Genomic DNA, 18,930 nt, shown 5'->3' with positions numbered 1-18,930 from the left:
TGAGGCACACTTTCAGTATGCTGAGGTGTATTCTGTTACCTGGATAGTCACTGTGTGGATCCCTCCCTGACCCCATTTTCTTCATGGCTTAAATAATAAATGCCCCCCACCCCACCCCTTTCCTGATGCTCTTTCCCATCTCTAGTTCATATTCACATTTTGAGCATACGTCTTCTAAAACATCTTTCCTCTCGTTCTGTCCTCTCAGACATGAGGCATTGCAAACTGTCCAACCTCTTCCATTCTCACACATCAACAATAGTATTAGTTATTCTCAAAGTCCTCCTTCTGTCACTCTCCTCCATCACTTTTTCCCTCCTGATGTACATCTAAGTCCTAAGTACAGAAGTTCTCTTTGCCCCATGTGACAGAGCACACAGCCTAATATTCGCCTACCTCTTACCCCCCAGATTTTATGCCCCCCCCCTCCCGATACACACACCCCTCCCTCTCTCTTTTGCTTCCCCTCGTATCCATCCCTCTTCTCCTCCCCCCCTTACGGCGAGTCCATCATGGCCTCCAGCATCTCCAGGAAGAGCTTGTGCATGGGGACGCCTCCGCGGGTCTTGATGCTGTAGAAGGTGGTGAGGGCGCGGCCGGCGGTCTGCCTGAGGAGGGGGAGGGTGAGCAGGAGGCGGCCGGCCCGCCGGGGGTCCTCAGGCCTGCGCTGGGCCTCCAGCTCCAGCAGGGCCTGGTGCAGAAGGTCTCGCAGCTTCTGGACCGCCTCCATGTCCTCGATGTACACCGAGTCTGTGACAGGGAGAGGCATGGTTCAAGAGTGTGTGTGTGTGTGAGAGTGTGTGTGAGAGTGTGTGAGTGTGTGTGTGTGCGGGGTGTGTGTGAGACTGGGCAGCAGAGTGCTGTGCGTTGTCTAACCCTAACCCTAACTTCGTCATACACTGAGTCTGTGACAGGGAGAGGCCTGGTCAGAGTGTGTGTGTGTGTGTGTGTGTGTGTGTGTGTGTGTATGTGATTGGGCAGCAGAGTGCTGTGTTTTTTTTTTTTTTTTGAGGCTTCACTGTACTCTGCAATCCAAAGCTGAAGGATGGTACTTGTATGCCCTTGAACAGCATCAAGTACAACAGGTTAAATATCCCATATTATTTTAACAAGCCATACATAGTTTTATTTCAACTGAATTGCTAATGCTGCATTATAGAAAATGTCTCTCAGAGGACTTGAAAGGGCACTTTGAAATGTTCACAGAAACAAATGAACTAAATAACACAAATAAATTTAAGTGTTACACTTTTAAAATCCAGTTGAAACTTGAAACCAAATTTCTAGGTCAGTAATATAAAGAGTACTAAGTTTTGTAAATAAAGAATATCTGTACACGAATCCAGGGAATATGTTACATTGAGCCTACCAAGGACAAAAGTCAATAGCACCCATGGGGCTGATATACCAATTGCTTAATTTCTCATTAAAAAAAAAATTCATGACCATAAAATCATTCATGATTCATCAAATGTATGAAAGTGTGAAAAATAAAAACAGCAGTGATTAAAAATTGAGAAACATGGTACTGGCCATGTTTGTGAATCAGAATTCACTTACACAATCGCTACGAAAACCAGGCGTGTCTCTGTGACTCAGAGCGCGGCCTTACCTGAGTTGGTGAGAGCGATGGCCTTGAGCATGACGAACTCCTCGCGGTCCAGCTGCAGGGCCCGGTACCGACGGGCCAGCTGGCTGATGGCGGCGTTCAGCTCGGTGAGGCCTGCCAGGCGGGACATCTCCTCGTCCAGGACGAAGTCCTCGGCGAACACCACCTCGTCCTCGCAGCCCAGGGAGCGGAAGGCCACCCCCAGCACCAGCACCTCCAGCCACACCGACTGCAGCACGGACATCTGATCCGCCAGGGACAGGGACAGGAAGCCTGCCGGAGAGAGAGGAGAGGGGCATGGGGTTATAACAGGCTGACACGCCCACTGACAGACACACATTACATTACCGGCATTTAGCAGACGCTTTTATCCAGAGTGACTTACATCAGTTATAGTTTATTTATTTTACATATTTTTACAATGCTATCCATTTATAACGCTGGATGTTTTACTGACGCAATTCTGGGTTAAGTACCTTGTCCAAAGGTACAGCAGCAGTGCCACAGCGGGGAATCGAACCGGCAACCTTTCAGTTACTAGTCCTGCTCCTTAACCACTATGCCACCCAACACCCTCTTCGCTCCTTTAAACCCCTCCCCCCCTCCCTCACTCACCGGGGATGTGCTTGGCCCAGCCGATGATGACGACGAGCTCGCGGTCGGCCAGGTCGCAGAGCGTGGTGAGCGTACGGAGGGCAGTGTCGGGCTGCAGGGGGTCTGGCATGGCAAAGAGCTTCTCCGGCTCAGCCACCAGGAGGTGCGACACTATGATGTTTGAGGAGCCTGTCACAGCACAGTACTGTTACTGTTAATACATGTCATCCCGGGAAACATACGTGAAACATAATGCAACAATTTCCCCAACTGCCAGCACTACTACACAAGTCCTTAAAGTTAAATTTTATTGACTCAGGTCATTACTCAGTGTTTGAAGTGGTATGACAATTACAGATGAATATCTGCGCATCTCTAATCACGGCAGAGTAATTGTATACGGATATAATTTATAAGTAGACACACTGCACATCGTTTTTCTGGTATAATGCTTTCTCAAAGTTAATTCCATGATAAAAGAGAGTAATTAATCACCTAATTCTACACTTTCTTTCTATGATGACTTCCCTTCCCATAATTCCCTGCACCCACCTCTCTCCCCCTCTTTCCTCAGAGGGAGTGGGGGGGGCTGGTACGTTGCACTCTCCACCTCTGGACGTCTTTTATACTTCTGTCTGCCACCTCTGACCCGGTCTAGACGCACACCTGCAGGGGAAGGAGAGAATGAGCCAGGCAGGAGGAGGGGCAGAGAGCCCATTTCCAAACTCTAGACAGCTCTCTTTCGCACAGATCCCGCGGCCTGGCAACGTTCAACACCCACAACTTATGAGGAACAAGCTCCGTTAAGATCACGTCATCGAAGCAAAACTCTGAAGATGAGCTGGATTACATTACATTACATGCATTTAGCAGACGCTCTTATCCAGAGCGACTTCCATCACAATAGAACATAAGTGTATCCACTCGATTTAGACGAGCAGCAGTGTCAAACTAGGCTAACAACACTAACTCCCAGACTCCCAGAATCCAAAATGCATCATAATACTACATGTAAAATAAGGATCACATATTAGAGGTATCACGTGTTGGGGGGGGGGGGTTATCAGTGGAACTGAGATGTTAAAAATCACTAGTTGATTCACTGTAGAGCACTACTGCCGTTTCCACTGACGTCCTGAAACAGGCACTGTCTGAGGCATCTCTTCACATTCTGAGCAAACACGGTGGGGTGTTGCAATGGGTACCTTCAGAATATGCCTATTAAGCAAAACCCTAGTTCCAGGTGCTCAGATAGAGGCTGCAGACCGGAGACTCTCACCCTCTTTGAGCATGCCCACTTTGAGGCACTTGGTGAAGCGGCAGGCCTGACAAGCCTTCCTGCGTCTCTTGGTGATCTCGCACTCGTTGGACGCCGGGCAGCTGTACTCGATGTTACCTGTGCGACGGCGGAGAAGGGAAACAAGCACAAACAACTGAGACCGCCGTCAGCTTGAAACCACTTTCAGTCTCTTTCCCCCAGTGACTGGCTTCAGTTCAATCATCAACAATAAATGAAAGCAACCCACAGTGACTCCAGGACTGAACGTGACAACATCTCTTGCAAACACTCGCTGCTATTCCAGGCTGTCAGTTGCTAGTGAGATCCCACATTCTGCAGTGCTTTCTGTTACTTCTAGAGTCCTGGTAAGAGTAACAGTAACTCTACATCCAACCGAAATGGCTGGAATCAAATCGAAGTTGTAAGTTTTACTACTAATGAACATCCATGAACACTACTACAGGAACACAGGACCGGCACAGAACTCGGTGTATACATGAAAAGCAATGAATCTCAGACATCTCATGACTACATTACATTATGTTACGTTAAGTTACATGCATTTAGCAGACGCTCTTATCCAGGGCGACTTCCATCACAATGGAACATAAATGTATCCATTCAATTTAAACCAGCAACAGCGTCAGACCAGGCTAACAACACTCTCAGACCAGTGAGTGCGAGCACAACACTACTCAAGCCCTTCCACAAGTTAACCTGTGCAACCTGACAGAACCCAAGTAGGCTACGGCTGGCGTGTGTTTGGTGGTGCGCGGGGCTCACCCTGGATGGTCCTCTTGAAGAAGGCCTTGCAGGCTTCGCAGGAGGCTACGCCGTAGTGGTAGCCTGACGCCACGTCCCCGCACACCAGGCAGAGCCGTTTGGGCAGCGTGCTCAGGGCGTACTTGCACCTCCCGCCGCTCCCGGTCGAGCCTTCGTCCGCCCCGTCCCCGCCCTCCTCCTTGAAGTGGCACCGCAGGGGCGGGGTGTTGAGGGGAGGGGAGTAACGGCCGGTGCCCTCTCCTCTGTTGCCCCCTCCGCCACTTTGGGAGGAGTCCGAGGAGGCGCCCCCGGGACTGGCCCGGCCCCCTCCACCGCCCTCCGGGCTGCTGGGCTCCGCCTTGATGTGCAGATCGGAACGCCGCTCCCTGGAAGACATGGTCACTGCAGGAGAGACAGAGGGAGGACCGTGCAGAGGGACACGCGGGGAGAGAGAGAGAGAAAAGAGAGAGGACAGAGATATGAGGTCAGCTGAGAAATATATTCTCCACAAATGCTACACCACAGGAGACGGCACGGTCATCATCCTCGTCTTCGGCACAGCCTGAGAGGAAGCAGCTTCGGAGCCGGCGCGGGAGACGGCGAGGCTGCTGTCTCTCACTGATAGCTCTAAAGCGGCTGAGACAGAGAAGCCACTGTTTTCTACAGCTACAGACTTCAAATCAGGAGGGAGAGGAGGAAGGACCTGCGAGTGGATCTGTCTCGGAGAGAGGGTCTGAAAAGCCACTGATGCTACAGAGAGCAGGAGCCCCTGTGAGGGGATGCACTGCAGTTTTTTTTCCTTCCTGCCTGAAAGAATCACTGTGTTAATTTTAAATGGGTTTAAAGCAGTATGTGTACATCTTATTACATTTGTTATTTATTATTGACAATATTGTCATTTGGCAGATGCTCTTGCCAGGAGCGACTTACACAGTGTATCTAATACAGAGGCAATTGCTGACTGGTAACATATTAGGACTGTAAAGTGTTAGTGGAAAATGTAAATGGACTTCCAGGTACCAGGACTTCTGGAGACGAACACAAAATGAAAAGAATGAAATGGTCGCTTTCAGTAGGTTTCCCTTTTACATTTCAAAGTTGTTGTCACAGATTTTCATTAGCAGTGACCTAAGACTGAATGGCACATGCATGCATGCGTATCAGCAAAACACGATTTCTTCCTAGATCAAGGCCAATTTCAGAAATAATTTTTTTTTTGGGCTTGGTCTCACTGGATTTACCATGCTGAATGAACATCAGGTCGCTTTGAAAATCTGCCTTGGGCTCATTTAAGTTTTACTTGCGCTGCTGTTAAGCCTGAAGAATAATCGGCTGAACCAGGTGTGCAACCACAATGCACCAGAGACAGGCACTGCCATGTCTCACGAGTCTGATGAAACATGCGCAGATACTAATCCATGTGAGCATACCCACATATGTCCACGTTCACAACACATGCATTTTTGGGAATTAAAGAAACTCGGTCCGATAATGAACGACAGCAAAAGTAATCTAACGCAATGCGCTCAGGGGCAAAAAGTGAACTCCAGTTCACGCTGCACACATTTGCAGTCACATGGTGCTAACAAGAAGATTCTGAACAAGAGTTTGATGACCTAAGGGGAGAGGATCCATGACGGAATGGGAACAGCGTGTATGTCTGTATGGTTTAAGCAGTGAGCAAGTCGGTAATCTGAGTCCCCACCTCATCCGTCCCCTCCAGATTAGGGTCATTAATCCCAAGGAGAGGAGCACCAATCCTTTAATTAAACGACCGAGTCCAGGGACAGACGAGTGAGGAGTCCGAGAGGCGGCACTCAACCATCATCTTCCAGCCCACAAGACCCACAAACACAGACACAGAGACTCAATTAACGCACATGGGCTCAAGTAACATGCACAGCCTCCTCAACACGCAATTACACGCTCTTGCAAACACTACATGCTTTGTGCGTATATACACTGCCACAATTAGGGACAGTCTGGGAACCTCTCATCGGCTACTTCTTTTTTTTTTTTCTTTCAAATGACTTCACTTTTGAAATTAAAAAAAGAACCCATTAACCAAGTGCTCACATCCACTCAGGGTAATTTCTGTCTGCAAGTAGGAATCTTGTGACCAACATCCTAATTAATTCTCTCCCTTGATGCATAGCACTTCAATCTCTCATCTCTCCCTCATCCACCTCTTCTCAAAAACCGCTGTGTGTGGGTGTGTGTATAGTAAGGATGTTACAAGATTAACTGGTTCACAGGCTGTCTGAATGATAACACTTAAGGAAAATTATGATTCATGTAAACCAATAAACACAAACACGGACTGATCTCCAGTTTGCACAAATGAAACAAAGCAGGATACTGAATGCCCCACCAACACTGAGAGCTACACGTGAGGTAGTGGACATTGTGATACTATGAGGTGAGAACTCTGCTTCTCATATCCATATGATATTGAAGCACTAAATAACACTGCTGTCATTCTGTATCATCTGCCCAAACTTCAGCAGCAATTGGCTGAAATCGGCCTGGACGTTTCTGAAGGATGGTGCAGCCTTGTGAGAAGGCAGGTTGGTTGCGTTCCCAAAACTGTGCCGCTTAACTTTAAATATAATAACACGGCAAAGTTTCCCAGGGACATTCTGACAGCAGACAAAATGTTTAATCATTAGCATGACCGCCTGGACGAGTGAGATGTCAATGAGATGAAAAGAGAATAACAAAAGCTGTCGGCATCAAGCATTTAAGGACACATAACGCTACAAGAAGAAGAGACGGGATCCTGATCGTTTTGAGAGATGTCACTTCTTGTACAGCAAACGAATATTTTGTCAATAACCCAACAGCAGTTTTCTTAATAAAGTTATGCCAAGGACATGTAGTTATGTGTGGTGGTAAGAAATGTTTCTAGCACAGAATTTTCCAACCCTGGTTAGGTCCTCAAAAAACACAGCAATTACAAACACGGCAATGTTTTAGGAATTCTGCAGAAGACAAAACCCGAAATTCTGCTATCAGAAAAAAAAAAAAATCAGGTCATTCTTCACTGTTCATTACATAGAACGGTTCAGTGCTTTGATGGTGAGAAAAAATAATCTGAAATCAGAAATGGAAAAACAACAATGTAACTAGTCAAAGACCTTAAAGGAACTCAAAATAAACAGTTACTATATACAGCAAAACTGGCCAAATGCTGTGACATTCTGTGTGTCTTTATCTGTTTGCCTGAAGTGTTTCCCGTTCTTAAACAAAGAGAATTGGTTCTCTCATCCTCTATCAGCAATGGTTTTATCACTTAAATGTAATTGAACACTGTTAAACAAACAAAGCTATTTAACAGATAGCATTTCTAAAAACTTAAGATTAAGTTTGAATGCAGGAGTTGTATTTATCAACAAAAAGCTCTATGTTAACTGACCCCATCAGAGGCCTGAACTTTTGTTTTCTCGTTTTTGTTCTAATCTAAAGACAGATCTCATACATAAACGTGTGATCCTGCAAGCAGTGAATACCACTGAAGAACATACTGATTACTGCCAAATCACAGCACAAGCCTTGATTGAATAATTCACAGGGGACTATTTCATTATTAATGATGGGGTAATCTGATCAATCTTTTCAGTATGAAATACCACTATTAACATCCCTAGAGTGTGCAAATTAAGCCCCTCTCTCTCACTTCCTACATAAATATGCCCCAAAGTGATCACAAATTTCAGCATTATTTTGTAGAATCCAGGTTGTGACACACAATTATTCTCTGCAGAAACATGCACTCAATGACTACATTCCCATCCACCAGATGGTGCTATTCATTTATCGGAGTTCCTTTTTTCCCACTCGATTCCCTTCATTTAAACCTCAGAGGGAAAAAAAAACTTTAATGCCGATGCCACTAAACACCACAAAAACAAGAAATACCCCACTGATAAAAGCCCATGTAAAGATGCGCATGCATGTCATCTTGGTACATTAGATACTGCTTACAGAACCTGCACACTATTGTCACCATTTTGTTGCAGCCCCAAACCAACAATTTCTTCCTTTCACTAGGTTTCACTCAAATCCATTGGTAAGTTTATCAATTATTTTGTTGCACACGCAGATGAACAGACAGACAACACAGGGGTGATCCTATAACTACTGCCCCACCTAGTGGCAGTGGAGGTATAAATTCACAATAGAGGATAACCTTCAATGCACTCCCCATCCCTGCAATGCCACAAAGGACACACACGCACAGCTGCTGACTACTTCAAGCCAATGCTTGACGGCTGCCCTTGAGGACCAGGTAAAGACCTTGACGTAACACACGATGCCTCTTTTGGAAAGATAAGAACACACCGATGTCAAGCTTCGTGGATAATACACTGAAGTTGTCACGGTTCACCGCAGACAAGCAAGCCAATACAGCCACCTGGAATTAGCGACCTGGAGTGAGTTCTAGATTGCAAATCTGCCACTAGTTCATGATCAGGGAACACCGGCAATGTACTTAACCTTTACGTTTACTTTTAAAACGTGCCAAAAAGAACTGCAGAGTATACCTTTGACCCTACATCTGCTTTAGCCCCCCCCCCCCCCGCCTCCTCCATGTCTCTCCCCTTCTCTCTGTCCAAAGTGTTGCAATGCAGGGCAGCTAGGGGTGAGTCTCTGTAGTGCAATGCTTCCAGCCGGCAGCACAGCCTGCCCTAATCTCTATCCTCTTACATAACCAGTGAACTCTGCCATTCCCCCATATACATACATTCAAAAGTACTTCTCTCCTTTTCATGTGTCGAAGAGAACAACAGTAGAGTATTAAGGGTATTAACGGGCGGCAGTGTAGCATAGTGGTTAAGGAGCAGGACTCGTAACCGAAAGGTTGCTGGTTCAATCCCCGCTGGGACACTGCTGCTGTACCCTTGGGCAAGGTACTTAACCCACAATTGCCTCAGTAAATATCCAGCTGTATAAATGGATAACATTGTAAAGAACTGTAACCTATGTAAGTCGCTTTGGATAAAAGCGTCTGCTAAATGAATAAATGTAAAATGTAAATTAAGAAAATAATGTTATACACAATGTACCATGGAAGACGAGAGGCACATGAGTAGAAACTGCAACTGCAGCACTTTTTTCAAGTGCTTTCTTTTTACTGTAGATCTACAGACATGCTAGAAGAGGCAAGGGATGTGCCATCACAGCCATGAAATACAACAGCTAACTGTAGAAAAATAGTACGAGGTGCAGTAAATCTGTAAATAAATTAGACAATTCAGTAATTTACACCATAGTATTAATCTTAAAGCACATGAAAAAAAAAAATCAGGTTTCTGCAACTACAGTACATGTTTATGCAACACAAGATGATCCAAAAGATATTCTGATATAATCATTTCAAGAGCATCATCTACTTTATTACATTACAATTACTCAGCAGATGCTCATATCCAGAACGACTTTGTTATCTTAGAGTTTTACATTATACTCTTTCATACAGCTGGATATTTTACTGAGACAAATTGGGTTAAGTAATGTGGTTAAGGGCACAGCAACAGTGCAAATAGAACTGGCGACATCTTGGTTACAAGCCCAGATCCTCACCACTATACCACACCGCTACTTTTTCTGCCAACAAAATATCAGGTAACACCTTTGTAATGTGGCCACAACAGTGTGGTGTTGCGGTGCCATTTTTAACTCAGAAACGACCACAATCATGTAAATACCTTCAAAGGGGTGACCAAGATACAGCACTCACTGTATTAAATAAAATGCAGTTAAGACAAGTCAAAAAGGACTTACTCTGCTGAATGGTAACTGAATGATGACAGAAAACTTGATTAGCCCACACTTTGCTGACCCACCAGGCAGTGCACACGGCAAATCTGACCTGAGAAGCGTGACTTATTGCCCATGCATTTCCACAACAAGCATAGTCGTGCAACTCCTGACAACTTTTAAAAAACGTGACATTTTACAGGTCTGCACTGCAGACACAGTTCTAATCTGTCAGACCTAAAGGTCAATGTTACTGTAGCAGCCAAACAATGCAGCATTAGGACCCTAGCAAACTCATTCTTTAAATGTTATCAGTAATCTTAGTCTTCCACAAACCCCACTGTATGCAAAGTTTTGTTAAGTACACAAGAGAATCAAATGCAATTGTCACTGTGAGGAAATTAGGGTTCCATAACATAAATACCAACTCTCCCGTACACTGGAAGCTATAAACACAGCACACACTGAATGCATGCTCACACCCAAAAAAACCCAACGACAAACAATCTAGGTAAGCACACACAACTCTCAGTAGAAATAAATTCCCGGACCAACCAGTCAGTGGCTATCCGATACTCAGAGATGCCGGTTAACCCACCTACTGCAGATCCCTTCTGATTTGAAATTGTTCTGGGCTGCACACTATTCTACACTGCCGACACAATCATAGCTCCCCCAGGATCACTTTCTTGCACCTTTTATGCACAATATTATGAAGATCATGTTTCTTTGCAACTGAGTACATCATTCATTCAAAAATTTTGCTATGGAGTAGTCAGTGGTATTATTTTCCTGGCTGATCACTTCCTTACTTGTCTGTACTCCCCAAGCTTCTGCATTATATTAAAAACCCACTGCAATTAGTTTAAAATAGATACCCCCTCCCTTACTCTTAATGGGTGAGTTCATTAAAACATTATGAAACCTAATTCCCCCCCAACAACACAAATATACTGACCAGACCTACTCCGCACGAAACATCAAAACGTAAGCTTTAATGTCAGCTACAGACACACTGATGACGACAGCGGGCAATTGTTTTCAAAATTCTCTGCTGACGCCTTCACATCAAAAGAGAACTGCCTACATAGAGAGTAATAGCAGACGCCTTCAATACATGCCATCTTACATCCAGGTAGTAAAAGGCCTGACTGTAGCACTCCCTCTGCAGAGCTTGTGCAGAACTGGGGGTACCTCACTCATGTAGCCACCTGCTTTGGAGTTTTGTGCCAAAGGTTGTCAATGGCATTCTCATTGCCAGTGCATGACTTAATTTCCCTTCCTGTAAAACTATGCCACTGCTAGTTACCCTCAGGTTTCAAGCACATCGGGATGTTTCTCTCAACAGGAAAGCGCTCAACTTGTAATCGGCTCGTTCCCACTTGTGTTGTCTTTCGTTCTAATGTCTCTAAAGAGATAACGTAAGTTAACACGAACCCTAACCTTAACCCTAGGAAGTACGGAGAGGACCCAGCATGATGCAACACCATGGCTCACGGTGACAAGCGGGATGTTTATCCTGTTATCCTACGCCTCCTACGCTGGTTAGATAGACACACTACCCCACAAGACAGCCTTGCAACCATCTGTATTTCGGGTCAGAAACCAACGTGCAGACTTACGTGCACATGTCGTGCGTGACTGTCACTGTCTACCGTTGGATGATGTGTCCAAACATTCATGTTTCAGATTTGTTTCGCATCCTGACACGTTGTAACCTAGTAACCTAGTAACAGCCCCCACCACCCACCCCCAACTAGCCAGCCAGCCTGCCTGCCTGCCCGTCAGACACTTATTTTAGTCCAAGGAAACTAACCAAATACTGGACGCTAGCTGACTGTCAGTGCACACCGCAAGTGCTAAGCAACCTAGTCAACGAAATGCAGAACAATAGAGGACCAAACGGATTCCACACGTGTCAGCTACTTCCCCCTCTCAGCTGGTGTCGAGGAGTCAGCCGACGCTAAACTAGCTAGTTAGCCACCTAAGCGTTTCTACAAGGGAGCTAACCATACAGCGGCTAGCCAGCAAACTTCTTTTTGCTGCCTTTGGTAGCTAGCTATAATCGCCATCGCTTTCTCAGTTACACAACACCATCAATGTAACACCAACGTTAGTGGTTTGTTTTATTTTTTCAAACACAAACCCCAGTAGTTTCGTTGCTATCTGAGACGTACACAACAACGCGGAGACACGCTGCCAACGAAGTTTAGGGTTAGGTGGAGTTAGTTAAAATTACGGCTAACCACAGGAAAATGACAACTTGAATAAGATTCGCAACCCATTAAAACAACGACGTGTTCGCCATCTACGTAGGTAAAGACACACGACAAGCAAAAGTGGCTAGCTAGCTCGCCTTTAGCTGTTTGCTACGCTACTTTTCAAGCAAGGTAGTAGCCAGCTAAGTATGTGGCTAAACGTACCTCCACCTCTGTGATAACCCTCGACGAATTTCTGCTTTCTTTTTCGGAAGAATTAAAAAAAAATTGTAGCTAATTAGTTAGCTAGGTTAGCTAAGGCTCTTCTTTCTGTCGCTTTATCCCGGTCATCCCAAAACGTAAAAGGTTAGAGCGTGTTCCTGTGACCGGAACATCAATATTAATTTTCATGCATGACTGTATTTAAATATTTAATGAGAGGAGACGCATACAATTGGTCGCAATGGAGGTCTCTGCTTTTGGAGGCGGGAAGGGAAGTACAGTAGGTCAAAGGAAATGAACGCGTGCGCGGGAAATTGGACGCAAGTGTAACTGCAAGTAGTCAAAAGATGTATTCTGAGTATGTCTTGCACTTGTAACCACTGAGTTTATTTGTAATAACGTGTTTTTGACTTTTCAGGCACCATAAATTACATCCAAAATATAACCAATGTGCCTGCTGCCTCAGAGCTTGAACCTGCCCCCGTTTTTGATAGGAAATTTAATTGAAATGTAATGTAACTGAAATGTAACTTGTATACAACATATAAAGACGTATCTGGCTTCTTGCACATCATGAACACACGTTTTCATATAAATTCAGATTTCTCAAATTGGGCCATGACTCATTTTAAAATAACATGGTAGCTTGTTAACCAGCAATGTTTCTGTAGTATGGGGTAACAGCAGACCAGATCTATAATGATCTTTACCTACAGGATGGAATAAGCAGTTTCTTGAGAAGAATGGAAAGTAGGGTGTTTTCCAAAACTCGCCCCTTTCAGATGTCACTGTCATCAACAACTTGAGGTCTTATTATTTATTTCATAACTGGCATTTAGCAGATGGTCTTATCCAGAGCAACTTACATGGGTTAAAGTTTTTTTTTTTAACATGTTACTTATTTATACAGCTGTATATTTACTGGGGCAATTCTGGGCGAAGTACCTTGCCCAAGGGTACAATACCAGTGCCCAAGGGGGGAATCAAACTGGTAACCTTTCAATTATGAGCCCTGCTCCTTACCACTATGCTACACTGCTGCCCGTGTTAAGCTGATGAAGCGGTTAACTGTATTATGAATTCATAAGAACTGAGTCTCAAGCAAGTACAATGGACACACAAGAGGAATCAACTGTGACAGACCTCACAGATGAATAAAAAGATACAAACCCATACCAGTGTGTTTGGCGCTACTTTTACTTCCTGGCCTCTTGACCTGTTCACTCCTCCTCTTTCTTTCAGCTACAATGTATTTCCGTGCTGTCAGTTCACTTGATTTATCAAAAAACCTAAAAAAAAAAAAAAAAAAAAGAACAAGATTAAATAACCTGGAAATCTGAAAGCATCTACAGTATTTGTAAAGTATTTCATGTGATATCGGCCAAAAACCAAAACCTTTGTTGTTTGTTCAACACTAAACTTGGTCTGTCTTCTTGCTTCAACGAAAAATAAACAATCTTTGGAGTTTAGGACAGAGTCAGCTGTGTCCTTTTTTGGTTGTATGGCAAAAATACACTCTTTCTCTTGCACAAATACACACACATTCACACATCCACTCAAACACACACTCACACACACACACACTCTGAAAGAGAGAGCTGCGATCATGAACACACAACAACAAAGCATACTTATACTAAGATCAGGCCTGAGTTCTGCCACTGTGTCCATAGATAAAGAATATCACGAAGAACAAGTATGTAACAGCTTAACAGTGTCTGTGGGTCCATGTGAGCGTCTCTGTTTACAGATAAATAGGTAACCACTGCACCCCCCCCTCCCCCCACCCCAACTGCACTTTCCTGTCACTGCCTTTGTGACTTCCACTGCCTTTCGTTATATTTTCCTGCGTATAACTCTTACTCTTTTAATCCAGCACCAAGAGCCACAACATTCTGTGAGCGGAGAAAAAAAAAAACATTTCTATTTCTTTCTCTACTTTCTTTGTCTTTCCTAATCAGGCCTTCACTCTTGCACGGTTATTTTCCTCTCGCACTCTCTCTCCCTGACACATTCCAAAGGTCAAAGTCACAGGAAAGCTTGAAGGACAAACATACTGTAGCAACGGCTCTCCGTTTCACACTCACTCATTCAAGCTTAAAACGTTCAGAAGAGTATGGAGAGTGCCCCACTCCTCTTCTACATATTATAATAACAATTACTCAGTAATGCCAAACATGAAAACTACCTCACATACACCTTGATTCACAACAGTTCAAACACAACAAATGCACACACACACACACACTCAAAAATACATGATTGTGGAGGTTTACAATGCGTTTTTATTTACTGAAAGTAAAATTAGTGAGAAAATTATGAGAAACTTAACATGGAAAGGAAAAAAAATCAGGTCTAGGTATCAAAACACAGAAGAAAACACACTCAAAAACACACACAACAAAACAATGAAATAAAAGCTAATGGCAACCAAAAACACTAATTCCAATGCTTCTCTTTTCAAAACAACACTGGGTATTTAATGAATGCAGAGTAAGCTATTGAAGACAGTTGCTCTTTGCTTTTATCTACCAGGATCTCTGAAAGGGCATGTTTGAGGTGAAAACACAATCTGAACATATTTATGTCTTGTTTGTGGTTGCTCTCCCGATGGCCATTTTCCTCCATTCTCTGGAGCAAGGGGGAAGGGCCATCCCATGAGGAATTAATCTTTGGGGCCTTTTTTTTTGCAACATGTTGTTTAAAAAATAAATAATTAAAATGTGGTATGGACCAACTGCAGTGACAAAAATCTTAGAGCACAACCAAAGTAAAAGCTACAGTATTGAATACAAGTTATGCCTGTGAGTTCTGAGAGGGTTTATCTACTCAAATGAAACAGTGTCACACATAATTTATCTGTGCTAAAAGCACAGTTATTGAAATAAGCCCATACTCTGGCACTGTTATGTGTGGGAGTATAGGTTACTTCATTTTCTATTTTTCAGCCCTTTGGGGATTTTCTTCCAGCACTCTGCTAAAACTGTGCAAAGCGCAGGCTGATATCGACTTGAAGTTACTTTTGATCTCTTTTTTTAAGCTCAGCCGGAAAACCAGCTCTCCTCTCTTTAAACACTTCTGGTAAATAAGCAAAACTGCTTCTGTGGCCTTGTGGTCACCGCATCTGACCTCCTACTTGAGGATTGTGGGTTTAACTCATACCAAAGAATTAAAAAAAAATTACCTTTGTGGTTGGCACCCAGGATTACAGAGAAGAATTTGAGTAAAAGCCAAATGACGGACTGGCATCCCTTCCAGTCAGAAAAGTGTACCTCAAGCCATTTCACACTGCAGACATTTGCAATAAGCTTTTAGCATGCCAGTCATTCAGACTTGAACATGGTTTACACACATATAGCAGATTAGGTTCCATGTATGCTGACATCAACATGATTTTAACCAGTGAACTCTAACCTCTTCTAAAAGTTAATTGCAAAACTGATTTCAGCATCTTAGAGCAGGGTTACCCAATCTTTGTCCTGGAGGGCCACAGTCCAGTAGATTTCGCCCCTGCTCACTATAAATAACTTGCGCTCCCATGCAGGACAGAGCAGGGAATAGTTATGATGCTGGATGATTACAGTACTAGGAAAATTCCCCCATTTACTAATTCTGACGTGGTCTGTTGTAACAATTTTCAGATGCCCTTATCCAGAGCAACTTACATTGGCTACAGTTTTTTTTTTAAATAAATTATCCATTTATACAGTTGTATATTTACTGAGGCAATTGTGGGTTAAGTACCTTGCCCAAGGGGACAGCAGCAGTGTGCCAGTGGGGAATCAAATCGGCAACCTTTCAGTTTACGAGTCCTGCTCCTTAACCACTATGCTACACTGCTATGCAGACTGTGTCCCTCCTGGATCTTGACTGGGGAAAGTAAAGTCAGGGTAAACTGCCATTATTCTGCACTTAGATAGGAATCAGTTACACTTATCATCTGTATATTAACACTATCAACGTGATCATCGATATGAACACCCAAAGTCTCTCCTACTATGACAATCATATTGACTTCTGAATTACCAATCTCTTTAGATTTATTACAGTATGTTACATTATATCTTGCTCTGCTGGTGCCCATATGCAGGGCAACTACCTTATTATTATTATTATTATTATACATTTTACATATCAGGGGCTGTACACTTACTCAATGAAGCACGTTTCTCAGTCTTGTTGCATACAGCACTGATTCTTGGTCATCACAGGTCCAGTATCCTAACCACTCCATGTTGGTGCCAAAGTTAGAAATTCTAAAATTTCCCAAATGCAGTTATGTCTAAGTAAATGTACAATTAAGTATTAGTGTAAATGTGGGTGTCTGCTGTTAAGACTAAGATTAAGACTATGTATGGAAACATGGGTGGAAGGTGTGTGTGTAAATAGAGAGAGACAAAGAGACATATAGAAAGACAGACAGACAGCGAGAGAGAGAGCTGGAGGAAGAGAGAGAGAGAGAGAGAGAGAGATAGATGTATCATATACATGCGTCACGCGTCTCAAGAATACCTCGAATACTCGGTTGCTATACTTCAGTTGCTGCGGCGGCACAGTTGTGTATGGGATTCTATTTCTGGAATCTATGTGGGATATTTATAGAAGACAAGCGACTCTCGTGGAAAAAGAAGAAAAAGATCATGCAATAATCTGATCTGCCCCGAGATAGAAAAAGGAAGCACATCATAGTCAGGCGGCTAGTAGCTATGGATAGCTCACTTATTACTCTGAGAAGGCATGCCAGACTTTCAAAACTACTGATGGGCAGTTGTGTAACCGTAATGTGATGCACGGACCCATTTGTACAGATAACGCTCCTCGATTAAAATATGTTCAAAATGAGATGTAGCATGATACATTAAATAATATAATGATGCAGTATACTCTTGACTATGACCCTTTCTCCAAGAATCATCCTAACTTGATACATTCTGAAAACGCTCTATTACCAAACTGTGATATGCGTGCTAACATGCAAAATGTGGCATTATTACTGTGCCATCGTTATTAGAACGCAACATTAAAAAGATCCCGGCATACAGACGAAGAAGAATCTTCAGATGATTTGCACACGTGCTCTCTCAAATTAACTTGCTCACTCACGCTCAATCAGCAGGAAAAAAAATCACTGCAAATTTCACACACGCAGGCGCGCACACACACCGAGACACACGAAGGGAAACGGGTAGTTAAATCGCGTCAAACAAACTAAGCGATTTTCCTCTTCCAACTCTTACCGGTCTTTGCGAAATCATCTCTAGGACGTGGCGTTTCTGTCAAGCCTTTCCTACTGGTGCTACAGGACCCAGTGACGAATCGCTCCGAACAGCTAGCCTGTATTACTCGTCTTACCAACGTTCTATATCTACTTAATATTGCATAGACAGTGGTTCAAAATAATAATAAAAACAAACCACGTTTTCTTAACACATGTCGTCGTTTAAATCAGAAGCGCTGCTAATCGCCAGCGAATTTAAGGAGTAATAGTTGTTTTTCTTGAACTGGTAAAATAAGTGTAGCTACTTAAAAATCCAGATTTTGTACGTCTTGGTGGCAATTCCACTTGTCTACACCGGTCTCTGATCGGAGTGTGCTTTCGTCTTCCGCCAGTATTACTATAGGTCTACGTACATCCCTCGCCCTTTCTCCTCCCTCTGCCTTTTACGTCTACAGTTTCTCCGTTACGTCCGCATGCCCCCTCCAATCCAAGTCCCCTCCATTGCCGTCATCGGCATTGCAACAATAAAGAAAAATTGACCTACTGTAATGTAGCATTGGTCTGACTCACTCTCTTACATTATTTTAATGCGTCGAATTGATTTATATATTTATGTCTTGCTTATGGTTATTATTATATAGAGAGGTAGCCTGCAGTTAGCCTACAGGAAAGTTATTATCGAATTTGGACAGCAGACAGCAGACATCTCGTACCACAACCACATATGTATACTAACACAATGTGGTGCAACATTTTATGTGTTAATGTTAGATTATTTTTCATGTGATTTTTTAAATGTTGCCATCTGTTCGACCACCAACGTATACATACGTAACGTTTCACATAGTTTTATTTATGTTATTCGTGTATTTTGAAAGGCTTGAACAGGCAATACACAATTAGAAGATGTCTGCAAGCGATTTTTATCAGTCAAAGGACAGCGTGCAACTGTTCTTTCATGACATCACAATTCCGACACAACCTTGATTTTGCCAAGCACAGATCTATACGACCACATATAAACCTTATTTTGAACCATCAAATATAGTATCCTTCTCGATGAAGTCGGTTATGTGGTGGAATGCGTTCGTCTCGGCAGAAACACTCAACGGCACTGTAAATCACACATTACTTTAGATGGCATGGAAAATGTAGCGGCTTGCACCCGCTCACAGTCCATTCTGTCTTGTGACACTGACCCGACTGAATCCGTTTCAGGCAGCCCTCAGCAACTCGTGCTCAGAACAGGGGTGGGCGAGAGGCCAGGACAGCAGAGCGCAGTGCCGTT

General features: G+C 43.6%; 1 protein-coding gene across 3 annotated transcripts; it reads right to left on the bottom strand.

The window, feature by feature from the left end:
- Window positions 1–481: 481 nt before the first annotated feature.
- esrra (estrogen-related receptor alpha) lies at window positions 482–18,023 on the bottom strand. Of its 3 annotated transcripts, XM_036523723.1 has the most exons (8): window positions 17,662–18,023; window positions 13,601–13,713; window positions 4,266–4,646; window positions 3,483–3,599; window positions 2,756–2,869; window positions 2,225–2,392; window positions 1,613–1,882; window positions 482–750 (listed from the first exon to the last, which is right to left on the bottom strand). In XM_036523723.1, exons 3-8 carry the CDS (start codon window positions 4,639–4,641, stop codon window positions 497–499), a joined length of 1,299 nt encoding a protein of 432 aa, XP_036379616.1. In that variant the 5' UTR covers window positions 4,642–4,646; window positions 13,601–13,713; window positions 17,662–18,023; the 3' UTR covers window positions 482–496. The 3 variants fall into 3 exon arrangements, with proteins under 3 accessions (XP_036379616.1, XP_036379617.1, XP_036379618.1); XM_036523724.1 differs by lacking the exons at window positions 13,601–13,713; window positions 17,662–18,023 and adding an exon at window positions 12,428–12,577; XM_036523725.1 differs by lacking the exons at window positions 13,601–13,713; window positions 17,662–18,023 and adding an exon at window positions 11,627–11,699.
- Window positions 18,024–18,930: the final 907 nt, after the last annotated feature.

This window comes from Megalops cyprinoides, chromosome 3, assembly GCF_013368585.1.
Source record: "Megalops cyprinoides isolate fMegCyp1 chromosome 3, fMegCyp1.pri, whole genome shotgun sequence".
In the NCBI taxonomy this organism is placed as follows: Eukaryota; Metazoa; Chordata; class Actinopteri; order Elopiformes; family Megalopidae; genus Megalops; species Megalops cyprinoides.
Note: the sequence above shows the minus strand (reverse complement) of the source record. Positions and strands in the feature narration are given on the sequence as shown.